The sequence below is a fragment of the Melozone crissalis genome, unplaced genomic scaffold (genome assembly GCF_028551555.1).
Source record: "Melozone crissalis strain CALT ecotype California unplaced genomic scaffold, PUWL_Pcris_2 ptg000110l_1, whole genome shotgun sequence".
In the NCBI taxonomy this organism is placed as follows: Eukaryota; Metazoa; Chordata; class Aves; order Passeriformes; family Passerellidae; genus Melozone; species Melozone crissalis.
Window position 1 is genome coordinate 3,029,901 of NW_026535887.1, and position 14,465 is coordinate 3,044,365.

Consider the following 14,465-nt stretch of genomic DNA (forward strand, 5'->3'; position numbering starts at 1 on the left):
CATGTAACAAATACAAAAAAAAAACATGTAGCAATCACATTCTCAACAACTGTTCTAAAATCGCACTTTTAAACCTTTCAAATCATGCAAATATTAACAGAAAATATCATTTTTCTGCCCCTGAAAGCCGTGGTGTCAAAAGGATATTTTGCTTTCAAATTTTTTGCTCAGCCTGGAGAAAGGGAGGCACAAGAGGGACCTTGTGGCTCTCCACGAGTCCCTGACAGGAGGGGACAGCCAGGGGAGGATTTGGGATACAATTCTTCTGATTTTACAAACACGTAACGAAGGAGAGAGATAGGAAACAAATAATCTGGGAGGTCAAGGCACAGAAAACACAAAATGTTGTTCAAAATTGAAGTTTCTACCACTGTTCACTCATTAAAAACATTATTCTCCACTCACATAAGACTTTGCACAGCACAAGTGACAGGAGCTGCTCCTAACATTAGTAGCAATCACATTCCTAACAATTGTTCTAAAATTGCACTTTTAAACCTTTCAAATCATGCAAGTATTAACAGAAAATATCATTTTTCTGCACCTGAAAGCCGTGGTGTCAAAAGGATATTTTGCTTTCAAATTTTTGGCGCTCCTGTTGCTCAGCCTGGAGAAAAGGAGGCACAAGAGGGACCCTGTGGCTCTCCACAAGTCCCTGACAGGAGGGGACAGCCAGAGGAGGATTTGGGATCTAACCCCAGGGAACAGGGACAGGAGGAGAGGGAACAGCCTCAAGCTGTGCCAGAGGAGGTTTAGCTTGGATATTGGGAAAATTCCTGCATGGAAAGGGTTGTCCAGCCCTGGCACATCTGCCCAGGGACTGCTGGAGTCCCCATCCCTGGAGGGATTTAAACAATTTGAAGATGTGGCACTTGGGGATGTGGTTTAGTGGTGCCTTGGCAGAGCTGGATTAATGCCTGAACTCCATCTTAAAGGAATTTCCAACCTCAAAGATTCCATGACTTCAAGATTCCAAATCCAAACCCAAAATGCTGAAGCTTTAAAATCATGGGAATATATGAACTCAAAAAGCTTTTGAACTATGAAATCCTACATGCAAGATTAAGCACAAGAGAATTTACCTGTGAATTTATCAAATATTTCAGTGCATGATCTAAAACAGACTGAAACACTTAACCCACATCCCTTAAAATCAAGTAATAACAACACAATAACACAAAGCAAAACAAGAGGAAAGATAATTTCTCAATTAAATCACAACTTAAAATTAATAACTGACAACCATCATATCAAGTCCAACAGGATAAGAGAAGCCATATACAGAACTGGCTCCACCTTCCAATTAGAATTAGAAACACAGAAACAGAAATTTAAAACCCAAACAAGAAATCATCTCTGAGGGCCAAGGAATTTTCTGTATCACAGAAAAGCAAAAATACACTCTAAAAAACTAAAAGTATAGTTTTAGTTCTATATCTGGCTTCTCTTATCCTGTTGGACTTGATATGATGGTTGTCAGTTATTAATTTTAAGTTGTGATTTAATTGAGAAATTATTTTTCCTCTTGTTTTGCTTTGTGTTATTGTGTTGTTATTACTTGATTTTAAGGGATGTGGGTTAAGCATTTCAGAGTTTCACACATTTTATCAAACCCAGATTTATCATCATTTCATGAGTGCAAAACCAGTCAAATGTGATGACAGGGACCCAAATTGTCCCCATTTTACCCGCCAGACCCAGCACCATTAAAACCCTCTGACAAATCCATCACGAGTGACCAGGAGCTCTCATGACTGGCACAGGCAGAAGAGGGAAGGGATCACATTGTGAGCAGTTATGCTTGAACTTCACATGATTAAATTTAATGAGAGCTCCATCTCTTTATTCCATATCCACTTCTTCCTCAGGGTGACTGCTCCTCCTTAACATTTGCCATACATGAATATAAATTACCCTTAATTCATTACACACAGTGCTGAGAACAGTGAAGTGAATCCAGCACTGATCCCTGAGCTGGCACTGACCTTTTCCCATCCCAGTAAGTTCTCCCTCATCTTTGGTCCATCCCAATAAATCCTCCCTCGTTTTTGGTCCATCCCACACTGTCACACAATTCCCACAGGAGTTTTTGGGACGTGCTCCAGAGCAGAGACAAGGAGGGGAAAGGGATCAGGGGATTCTGATCTTTCCTTAGGCTGAACTCCTACCTGGAGTTCTCTGTCCAGCTCGGGGACCCTCAACACCAGCAGGACCTGGAGCTGCTGGAGCAAATCCAGAAGAATCCATGGAGCTGCTGCAGGGCTGGAGCCAGGCTGGGAGAGCTGGGAATGTTCCCCTGGAGCAGGGAAGGCTCCAGGGAGAGCTGGGAATGTTCCCCTGGAGCAGGGAGAGATCCAGGGAGAGCTGGGAATGTTCCCCTGGAGCAGGGAAGGCTCCAGGGAGAGCTCCCAGCACATGGCAGGGCCTGCAGGGGCTCCAGCAGAGCTGCAGAGGGACTGGGGACAAGGCCTGCAGGGACAGCACCCAGGGAATGGCTCCCACTGCCAGAGGGCAGCCATGGGTGGCATCTTGGCAATGAGCAATTCCTGCCTGGGCTGGCATTGCCAGAGCAGCTGGGGCTGCCCCTGATCCCTGCAGGGCCCAAGGCCAGGCTGGAGCAGCCTGGGATGGTGGGACTGGAATGGGATGGGCTTGAAGGGCCCTTCCCACCCAAACCATTCTGGGATTTGGGACACTCAGAATCCATCCCGAGGGGTTTTTATGGAAGCTGGGGATGGCAAAGGGAAGGGAGACCCTTCCTGGAGTGCTGAGATTGCCAGTGAAGCCCCCAGATCCCAAAATTCCTTCCTGGAGAGGAGTCGGGGTGGGGATGGATCCAATGGCAGGCTGGGAGAGCTGGGAATGGAGGGAATTCCCTGGAGAGGGAGCCTGGGGTGGGATTTTGGGAAGGGATTCCCAGAGCAGCTGGGGCTGCCCCTGATCCCTGCAATGGCCAAGGTTGGACACTGGGGCTGGAGCAGCCTGGGGTGGTGGGAGGTGTCCCTGCCCCTATGGAATGAGATGATCTTGAAGGTCCCTCCCAACCCAAACCACCCCATGATTCCATAATTCCATGATGTCTGTTCTCAAACCCAAGCCAACACCAAAAATACAATTTTAAGGTTATTTTCCACCTCGTCCCCCATAACCACCACTGCCTCAGCCACCCTATTTCAAACACCAGACTTGTCCCATCACCCAAACTCTCAATCCAAGCCCCACCATCCAGCAGAACCCCCTCATTATCCCTCTCCCTTTCCCAGCTGCCCTCCAACCCCAGCCTAACATCTGCCAAAGGAAAAATCCCTCAGAATGGCCACGGGATTTTATGTGCCAGGCCTTGATCAGAAGATCCAAGACTCGTTTCAAATCTCAGTTATCTACTCAACTCACTCCAATTAATTCAATTTATCAACAGCACTTCCATGGACAGCTTGTGAACGCTCAGAGCAACAAGGACAGTGACTCTTGTCAGTGGTTGAGTTTTTTTGGAGATTCCTGAGTTGTGGGAGTGTTTTTGGGGCAGAGTTTGGTGTGGAAGGAGGAGGGCTGAGTAAAAAGGGGGGCAGGTTGTTTGAGGGGATTTTTAATTAACTTGAGGGGATTTTTAATTACACACATAAAGCCACTGCTTTTAAAATAGGTGCATTTATATCAGTATTATATAGAGACAAAACAGATGAGCAAATTCCCATTTTTATACCAGAGGGACACGGAGAACCTGAGTTAGAATTGTAAAACTGCTTTACATAATTTCTGTATGTTTAGCTAGCCACATAACTCCACTTGAAATTACTTTCCAACTTAATATCCTTCCCCTTGGGATCTGCAACAGCAGTCCTGGAATTATGACAACATTAATTATCCATTAAAATGAAGTGACAGTTAGAAAAATTTTTATTAGTATCATTATTATTATTATTACTATTTTTAAGTGTTTCTCTGCTTTTCAAAACGAAAGAGCTCAGCAGATTGAAAGCAAAGGTTTGTTTAAAATTGCCAGGGGGGGAATAGTTTTTCTCTTTTCTACCTGAATCTGAAACTATGGCGCAGGATTATTTTTGTGGATGCTCTCTCACTAGCTCCAAGTCATTTTCCCATCTCTCCTAGAAATAAACTGATCAAGATGAAGCTCGGTATCCAAGCCGTCAGCTGAGATGGCAGGTTTTAAAATCCATGTGAAAAATAAGCCCTTGAAAATTGGGGTTTATAAAGGCAGGAGTGAATTATAGCTCTGCTCTCTCCAATTTCCACCTCCCATCTCCAAGATTCATCTCTCCATATCCCGAGAGCCAGACATAATGGTATCAATGGAGAATCAGAGCAGGAAACCTTGGAGGGTAACTCTGCCATTGCCAAACACCTTTTCTTCTTCTGAAAACAAAACATTTTTTTTTCACTGAAAACAATAAAACTTCAACAGGCTTCTGAGGCAGTCTGAAACTTCCCAACTTGATAAACACTTTTACGCTTCCCTGGCATTTTGCAGGTAAAAATCACACACGAAACTTTCGTGTTTTGAAGAGCTGCCCAAAAAGGCACCGGTTGGAACGCTGGCTGCTGAGAATTTTACACTTTCTGTTCTGACAGACACTGACCCCCAAGAGAACACTGCATTGACCTAAAGCTGTAAAAAAAACTAGCAAAATTGATTTATAAAACTAAAATTATAAGTGTATAGTTTAAATAAAAGTGTATAGTATCACCTAATAAAAAATTAAGAGTTTAAAGTTTAAGAGTATAATAATATATATAAAATAATATGTAAGTTTTAAAACAAAACTAGTCCATCTTCTTTACCTTCTTCTTCATGAGTTTAAATAATATTGCATAATTAAATAAAAAAATCCACATTATGAGACACAAGTAGTTAGTTATTAAGTTAAAAGTAAAAATGATTTATGAATCATTTCTTAATTAGACAGTTTATCCTTAAAAAACCCTTATAAAAATGAAATATATCTCCATTTTTAAATTATTAGAGTTAAACACAACAGAACACACCATTTATAAAGAGTGCAATATAAATAAGAACAAAATAAATATCTGAATCCAAATCTTTTGCTGAGTGTGAGATCAGACAAGGGAAGTGTCTGCTGAGAGAGGGGGAAAAATGTTGGAGAGATGGAATGGCTGGGAAGGAAAAATAGGAGGAATTCCAGGTGGGATGTGAGGCCAAAATCTTCACAGCCCTGAGGCTGGAGGGGCCCTTTGGCACTCCAAGGGGATTTTTGGTTAAATTTCAAGTTTTAAAGTTATTATTATAAAGTTTGGATTGTTATTATTATTATTATTGTTATTATTATTATTATTATTATTATTATTATTATTATATCATATTACAGTATATAATACTATATAATACAATAATATTATATAACAATGCAATTAATGAATAAGTATTGTTATTGTTATTATTATTATCCTCACACAATCCATTAAATGTTGGGTTTTGGATTTTTTTTCTTTTGTTTTAAATTGGGTTTTTTCTTTTGTTGGGGTTGGGACTGAAGGTATTTGAGGCCATAGTTTCTGTTTAGATTTAGGTGTTTATTACTTTTATTTACATTATAGTTTTATAGGTAGTGAGTTCTGCAGTTCTTCATTAGTAAGGTACAAAATGGTTAACAATCTTTTGTTATACGGTTTTTTAAGGTTAAATTATTTAATTAAGAAATGATACTTAAATATTTTCACTTTCAACTTAACTATTCACTGGAAACCTGCAATGAGGATTTTTCTGTCTAATTACAAAATACCACCCAAACCCATGGAGAAGAAGGTGAAGAAGGACCAGCACTGCCCTAAAACTTCTATCTTAGCTTTATATCTATTCCTGTATTCTAAACCCTCAAACTCTGAGTTTCCCCCCCTGTGCTATCACACACTCCTGTTCAAACTGCACACCCACAGTCCCAGTTCCATCATTCCATTCTGGAAGCTTCTCCAGGCCTCAGGGCAATGCAGGGTTCTCTGGGGGTCAGTGCCTGCAGCACAGAAATCTCCAATTTTCAGCAGCCAGGGTTCCAAGGAATTAATTGCTGATTGCCTTTGGGATAATTAGGATTTGAGGGACAGCAGGTTGGTGAGTTCATCTTCTTTTTGCCGAGGTTGGGATTAAAGGTGTGAGATGGTATTTCTGTTTGGACTCAGATATTTATTAGTGGTTATCTGTGTCACAGTATCACAAACGCTGAGTTCTGCAGCAATATATTAACAAACTGAAAATGGAGCCCCATCTCTCTCTCTATGAGGCCTTGTAAGGATAAACTGTCCAATTAAGAAATGACACCTAAGTTATTTTCACTTTTAACCCAATAACCAACCACCCATGCCTGCAATGGGGACTTTTTTATCCAGTGACACAAAACCACCCAAACCCCTGGAGAAGAAGGTGAAGAAGAAGGAGCAGCACTGCCCTAAAACCTCCATCTTGCTTTATATCCATTCCTGTATTCTAAACCCTTAAACTCTGAGTTTCCCCCCCTGTGCTATCACACACTCCTGTTCAAACTGCACACCCACAGTCCCAGTTCCATCATTCCATTCTGGAAGCTTCTCCAGGCCTCAGGTCAGTGCAGTGTTCTCTTGGGATCAGTGCTGGCAGCACAGAAATCTCCAATTCTCAGCTGCCAGGGTTCCAAAGAGTTAATTGCTGATTGCCTTTGGGATAATTAGGAATTGAGGGACAGCAGGTTGGTGAGTTCATCTTCTTTTTGCCAAGGTTGGGGTTAAATGTGTGAGATGATATTTCTGTTGGGACTCAGATGTTTATCAGTGGTTATCTGTGTCACACTCTGAGTTCTACAGCACTTTATTAACAAACTAAAAATGGAGCCCCATCTCTCTCTCTACAAGGCCTTTTAAGGATAAACTGTCCCATTAGGAAATGACACCTAAGTTATTTTCACTTTTAACCCAATAACCAACTATTCATGGCCCACAATGGGGACTTTTTATCCAATGACACAAAACCACCCAAACCTGTGGAGAAAAAGGTGAAGAAGAAGGACCAGCCCAAAATCCAAACCTCCATCTTGCTTTATATCTATTACTGTATCCTAAACCCTTAAACTCTGAGTATCACACACTCCTGTTCAAACTGCACACCCACAGTCCCAGTTCCATCATTCCATTCTGGAAGCTTCTCCAGGCCTCAGGTCAGTGCAGGGTTCTCTGGGGGTCAGTGCCTGCAGCACAGAAATCTCCAATTTTCAGCACCCAGAACTCCAACACAAGGAAAAAGGGTTTATTTTGATTTTTTATAAAATCAGTGTTATAAAATAAAAACCCCCTTGCATTTCTCGATGTGATTATCAGTTGGGATCTCTGGTTTTACCACACCAGAGCAGCTTCTCTTGCCAGGAGATATTAAACTCTCATTTTTGAGCTATCCCAAGTCAAAACAATTATCATCACTTTTACTGCTTTGGAGCATTCCCAGCTTTTCCTCTGCCTGTCAGCAGCACAGAAAATGGAGTTTTCCAGACTCTTTCCCCACTTAATCCAAACAATACCAACAGGTCCCTGTGGCAGAAGACAAAATAACTATTACCTAAAAAAAAGCTTTCTGCTCCCCCTGAGGACAATCCTACAGGAAAAAGCAGGTTTCCCAATTCAACATAGCTGATTATTTGGGAAAAAAAAAATAATCATTTAGGAGGAAAAGAATGCTTGGAAGAAATTTTCACCACAATTAATTAGCTCCCCATATGAACTAAAGATACATTAAGATGCTCCTCATATCTTTAACTCACTGAAATATAAAATGAACATTGTAAAGAAATCCATAATTTTATTTTCCCCTCTTGTTCTCCACACCTGTGCCAGGAAACTGGAATAAACATGTCATTACAGCAGAAATCAATAGGAAGTTTTAGAGTATCCACTAGCACAGAAAGGTCAAGGCCCAGTATTGATTTTAATATAACAATTTTGGTTTGCAGTTTCCCAAAGGCTTCTTGTCCAATACTCTTCTTCATTCTTCTCTCACTTTACATTGCACTGGTGAATTTGTTCTGCACCAACTCTTTACTCCAGGTTTACTAAGAGCTCATCATTTATGCAGTGTGCTGCTGAGACATGACAAAAAAAAAGGTTGGGGGAAGCACTCAGAGCATCAATGAAACCTCAGTGATGAGCAGTTATCTACAGACCCTCCTTGAAGCACAACAACAAAACAACAAATAAAAAATCTCATGTTACAACTTTAATAACTCATCACAGAGCAGCTCTGTGCACCAGGGCAGAGTCGAAGCTCATTTACAGTTTAAAAAGATTCCTCCAAATAGATGAGGATGGCACAAACAGAGGCTGCAATCAGTTGTGCAGCTGGTGACAAATAAAATGTCACTTCCTCTGGAGCCCAGTGAGCCACAGAGAACAGAATCCAACAATTCATTCTCAGGGAATGTGTCTCAGGCTGAAAGATGTGGCTGGGGGTTTGTATTTTATCCCCACCTGTCAGAGGTGGGGCAGTTCTCTCTGTCCATGGGGCAGTTTTTTCTTTCTCTCTCCCACAGCCAACCCTCCCTCCAGGAGATCTCTGCTGCCCATGGCCACTGAGTGTCCCTGCAGGGCTGATCCAATCCCAGCATCCCATGGGGAGATGCTCCGCCCAGGGGAGGAGCCAAGCATTCCTACCTGGATCCAATCTGAGCCTGGCACAGCACAGCAGCCTTTGCCCCCTGCATTGCCAGAGGAGCAGCTTTCTGCTGCCCTGCATGGCCAGAGGGAGCCCAGGCCCATCTGCAGCAGCCCTGGGGCTGCAGAGGAAAACTCCCCCCTTGTGCAGGATCCCTGCTGCAGCAGAGCCACAGCTGGCACTGCAGGAGGGCTGAGCCCCCATGGGATGGGGCTGGGACACCGCCCTGGCACACAGGGGGCAGGGACTGCTCTCACTCTGACTGTGGGTTGGTTTCTTTTTTGTACTATTGCATTTGTATTTTTAATTTTCCTAATAAAGATCTGTTATTTCTATTCCCATTTCTTTTCCTAGTAAAGCACTATTCCCATTCCCATATATTTCCCTATTAAAGAACTGTTATTCCTACTCCCATATCTTTGACTGAGAGCCCCTTAATTTCAAATTTATAACAATTCAGAAGGAGGGGGTTTATTTACATTTTCTATTTCTGGGAAGGCTTCTGCCTTCTTTAGCAGACACCTGGCTTTCCAAACCCAGACATATTGCCACCAATACCGACCCACAGGCTGTCAGAAAATTTCTGACTCTGTCAGTGTTTTTATTGTACTATTATATTTGTATTTTTAATTTTCCTAGTAAACTCTTATTCCTACTCCCATATCTTTGACTGAGAGCCCCTTAATTTCAAAATTACAATAATTCAGAGGGAGGGGGTTTGCATTTTCCATTTCAAGGGAGGCTCCTGCCCTCCTTAGCAGACACCTGGCTTTTCCAACCAAGACAGAATATCCTATCATCTCTCACCTGCATTACTCAAGGAAAGGATTTTTCAAAAGAAAGGTTACCCAAGTTTCACCACCTGGTCACAGGTGATGAGATGGCAGACACACACAAAAAACTCAGTTATCAAAAGCCACCAGATAAATCCTGGAATGGTTTGGGTGGGAAGGAGCTTAAAGCCCACCCAGTGCCACCTCATCCATGGCAGGGACACCTCCCCCTGTCCCAGGCTGCTCCAGCCCCAGTGTCCAACCTTGGCCATTGCAGGGATCAGGGGCAGCCCCAGCTGCTCTGGGAATCCCTTCCCAAAATCCCACCCCAGGCTCCCTCTCCAGGGAATTCCCTCCATTCCCAGCTCTCCCAGCCTGCCATTGGATCCATCCCCACCCCGACTCCTCTCCAGGAAGGAATTTTGGGGTCTGGGGGCTTCACTGGCAATCTCAGCACTCCAGGAAGGGTCTCCCTTCCCTTTTCCATCCCCAACTTCCATAAAAATCCCTGGGGATGGATTCTGAGTGTCCCAAATCCCAGAATGGTTTGGGTGGGAAGGGCCCTTCAAGCCCATCCCATTCCAGTCCCACCATCCCAGGCTGCTCCAGCCTGGCCTTGGGCACTGCAGGGATCAGGGGCAGCCCCAGCTGCTCTGGCAATGCCAGCCCAGGCAGGAATTGCTCATTGCCAAGATGCCACCCATGGCTGCCCTCTGGCAGTGGGAGCCATTCCCTGGGTGCTGTCCCTGCAGTGTCCCCAGTCCCTCTGCAGCTCTCCTGGAGCCCCTGGAATGTGCTGGAAGCTCTCCCTGGATCCATCTCCTCTCCTCCTCTGTCATACCTTAAACACTTCTAGAGCAGAGCTGGCAGCAGAATTACTGCTGGGCCACCAAAACAAACCCAAGTCTATTTTTAAGCCTTTTCCTGCCTTAAAATTCCTCCTTCCAGCAGGAGTCTTCCTCTAAGAAACAAGCCTGGAATCAGAGCACATCACAGGACAGTCCCAACTAAGTGCAGGGACAGATTTTTGGCACACCAGCACAATTCCAGGGGTGAATTTAATGAAGAATTGAACAAAATACACTTCCTGCACTACTGAGGGCACTGCCATGCACAGCAGCTTGCAAAAACACCTCACTCTACACATAATTAATATTTGCCCTGTTCCAAATCATATTTAAAAAGTGGAAGCTGGGAAACACTCACCAAGCAAGAAACTGAACCCCGCCCAAATATAATTAGCCTGAGCTGAATGATTAGCAAAATAAAAAGTCTGAAATTTCTCTGATTTTCAGGGGTGGATAAAAAGGCAAGTCATCATTCAGGAAGGTTCAATTTCCATGGGAAATCACATCCATCACTCGCCTCTGAAGCAGTGGTTTGGATATTTTAGTGCAGGAATCCAGCACTCTGATGAGCTTGGCAGTATCTAAAATTTTATCATTATGCTGATGATTGAAGTTGTTCTTTTTGCTGCCTCAAAATACTTTTTACTTTGCCTGCACTTTTCATTTAAAGCAAACTGGAAAAACAGATTTACTGAGCACCATCAGTATCATGGAGCCCAACAAATGAACAAAGTTCATGGATGGAGTGGATAAATTCTGCTCTCTGATGGGAGAAATTTATTTATTTATTTATTTCCCCAATGCTTGTTCTCAAAGCCATGACATTAAAAATTTCCTCATTTTCTGGGAAATTAGAAAAAAAAAAATGCTAAACATTTGCTGAGCTTGTCTAGAATAAGCAGAAAATATGGCAAAATTGAAATTATCACCCACTGGTCCATTGAATTGAGTGGATTTCTGTTATTTATTATTCAGAATTCTTCTCTTAATTATCATTTATTACCTGTCACCATTGTCAAGTTCAAGTTTTTGTGTCCATCCTCTCATTTTTATGTTCCCTTGAGTGTCACCCTCAGACTGCAGCTCTCCCACATTAACTGCTCACAGTTACTGTTGCAAGCTCCACAAATTCTGTTTTAAATTAATGATGATCAATTTTCTACATGAACTTTCCAAAATGAAAACACTTTTCAGATGAAACATTTCAAAACGTTCAAAACTCAAGTGAGGAACAACAGCTGGGTTGAGTAAAATGAAGAGTAAAGTGGAATCAGTGCAGAATTTTGGAAATATATTCTAAGTTGGGTCTAAATCACTATTTCATTAATTATTCCAAGTCCTGTTAAATAAAAGCTGTAATTCATATATTGTTAGAGAGTTGCTGGCATTAAAATACAATTTAAGAGTCATTCTTCAGCTCTAATCCCCAAAATAAGCCCAGATTTTAACTTTATATAGCAGCCCATCTGCACTGTGTGTGGATGTGTGAATAAATAATTTAGCTACAAGTTCAAATTAAGATTTCTTCCCTTCACAGCCTGAAATGAGGAGAAGACATTTTGCAATCAAACCCAAATGTGCTCATGCACTGCTCACAGAACAGCACAAAATCAGCTTCAGGCAGTTGGAATCAGACAACAAACAGCCCAAAGTTTCAGATATTTTTATGCTGAAATGTTATTTCATTGAAATATTGGGAAAAAATCCTGGTTTAGAGAAAGAAGTGAGAATATAAATATGTAAAATACACCATCCATGGTAAAACAATCCATGAGATGAATGTGGAGGCAAAAAGTTTAATTTTTATCAAATCCCAACAGGATTTGTCTTAAAAATTAGCAGGTTATGAAATGAAATTGTTAATAAATCACAAGTGCAAGGTCAAGAAGCTTAGATGTGGAGCTGAAAGTTTTGTTCTATTTTCCAAAACAGCATCAATGTGTTTGTATTTATATCACAAATTATTACAGCTTAAATTCCATGTTTCTATTAGCTGGAACATTCTGCACATGGAAGACAAAAGAATTTACCTGAATGAGTTTCTTGAATGTTTTTAAAACACAAACCTCCACCAGAATTCAACCCATAAACACTTTAAGTTTTACTTATGGAAAAAGATCTGCATCTTTTTTGTTGTTTCACTCAAGACAAAAAAATCCTCTCTGCTCTGTTAAAATCAGGATTTTATAATTGGTGTAAAACATTATAATAATACATTGTAATGAAAAATAATACTGTGAAAAAGAATTTTAAAAATTACAATAATAAAAATATACTGTGTAAAAAATAATAAAACAACCAAAACCATTAATTAAATAAATAAAAATTTGAAAAGAAGTGCAGCTGTTAACAAATTGTGATATTTTTCCTTTCTTTATCATCATCATCATCAATTTACTTTGATATTTTACCCAATCTGCTCCCTCCCTTTGACAGACCAAGGCACAACCCTGCAAGGAGAATTCTGGAAGGTACTGAAAATGCTGAAGTTGCAAACCAAATATTTCCAGATTTTCATCCCATTTAACTCAAGTCTTGAGCATTCAAAAAGCTCAAAAATAACCCAAGTTTTCCTGTCAAAGCCCAGTTGAGGAGAGGGGGAATTTCACTGGAATTTATTGATTTCCTTTATTGCTGATGCAAAAAAAGAGAGATTTTTTTTTTCCCTGGGACATTAATACAGTCCTATCTAATTATATACTCCATCAACCTAACTCAATTAAATACCAGAATGCTGGGTAGGAAACAACTGAGATCTATGCAGACAGCTGAAGTAGGACTAATTACAGCCTAATTTTTCTTAATCCATCATAATGAGCGTTTCTCCCCATTCTCAGTGGAGGACAGTGTGGGATATTTGTATTTATCCTCAGTGTGTTTGTGTTATTTATTTACAACAATCACTGCAAGGAGGAATAAACACAGAAGTTCAGCAGATACCAAAATTTCTAAATTTAAAGAGGAATTTTTAATTTCTGATAATGGCTCTGATCAGGCTTTCAGAATCAATCTCTGAGAATAAAAAATGAAATATTCCTAAGAAAGGAGTATTTCAATATACAGAAAGGAACCAAAAGGGTTTTGCTGGTGTGAACTGGTTTAATACAGTATTTTACACACTCAAAACATCCTGGGAATTCCAGAATTCCCAGCAAACTCCAGAATTCCCATTTCAAGGTATTTTTGCTCAGCCCCTGGGATCACAGGGACCCCACCCCTGTGCAGCACAAAGTGATTATTTGGGCTCCAGAGAAATCACAAAATTGAGCTTAAAAGGCAGCAAAAATCCAAGCTCAAGAGGTCAAAAGGGATTTAGAGCAACAGTTTGGATCAGCTCTTACAAGGGAATTCCAGCTCATTTGTTGTTGAACATGGATTTAATATCCAAACCTGCTGCAGCCCCCAGAGCTCTCCCAGGCACAAAATTCAGTTATTTCCAGTAAGCAGATAAATCAAATCAAAGCATTAAGGCCAAGTTGGTTTGAAATATTGTTATTATTAATGAACCAACCTTCTCTTCTGAGCTTCAGAGTCTCTCCTGGCTCGTTCCAGTGCCAGTTCCTCAGCTATTCTTTTCTTCAGCTCTTCATCACTAACTGCAATTAAAAGAAAATTCAGTGAAATGTTAACAGAGCACAACTTATCCCCAATTACAGAAACAACTGCATTATACAGTGCCCTCCATTGTTTATTTGCTTTTTTCCCCTCACAGCAGTTGGAGTTGCTTTCTTGTGGTTTAACCGTCTTTGAAATTTTAGCCTTTAAAACACTTTCTTATGAAACAGCTTTTCAATTAGTGCAATCTTTCAAAAATGAAACAACATGGACTGTACATTAAATTAAATATTTTCTTCAGAAATATGGCTTTGTAAAGTAAAACCATAGGGATGACACAGAGACATAAACAATAAAGTCATAAAATGCAGCTTTTTATTCATATAGAACCAAAAGAAATATCTTTGTGTAGCAAATCAAGTATTTTCAGATGTGTTTTATACAACAAAGCTCTTACAGCACCCTAAATATTATTATTTCTAGATCCTAGAGAAAGATTTTGCCCCAAATTCTCCAGATTGGAAAGAATATTTCCTTCACTTAAATTCTGTCAGATGAATCAATGAAACTGGTTAAGAATTAAAAAATCAAGGAAGCAACTTCTTCAAGAATATGAACAGAGGGAGATTCACCAATCCTACAAAG

At 40.9% G+C, this 14,465-nt stretch overlaps 1 protein-coding gene across 2 annotated transcripts in view; it reads right to left on the reverse strand.

The window, feature by feature from the left end:
• Positions 1-14,465, reverse strand: part of CHCHD3 (coiled-coil-helix-coiled-coil-helix domain containing 3) — a 156,122-nt gene that overhangs the window by 118,267 nt on the left and 23,390 nt on the right. For both annotated transcript variants that reach the window (XM_054292413.1, XM_054292412.1), the window contains exon 3: positions 13,777-13,861. In XM_054292413.1, the coding sequence (XP_054148388.1) occupies positions 13,777-13,861 (85 nt within the window). The remainder of the gene's footprint in view (positions 1-13,776; positions 13,862-14,465) is intronic.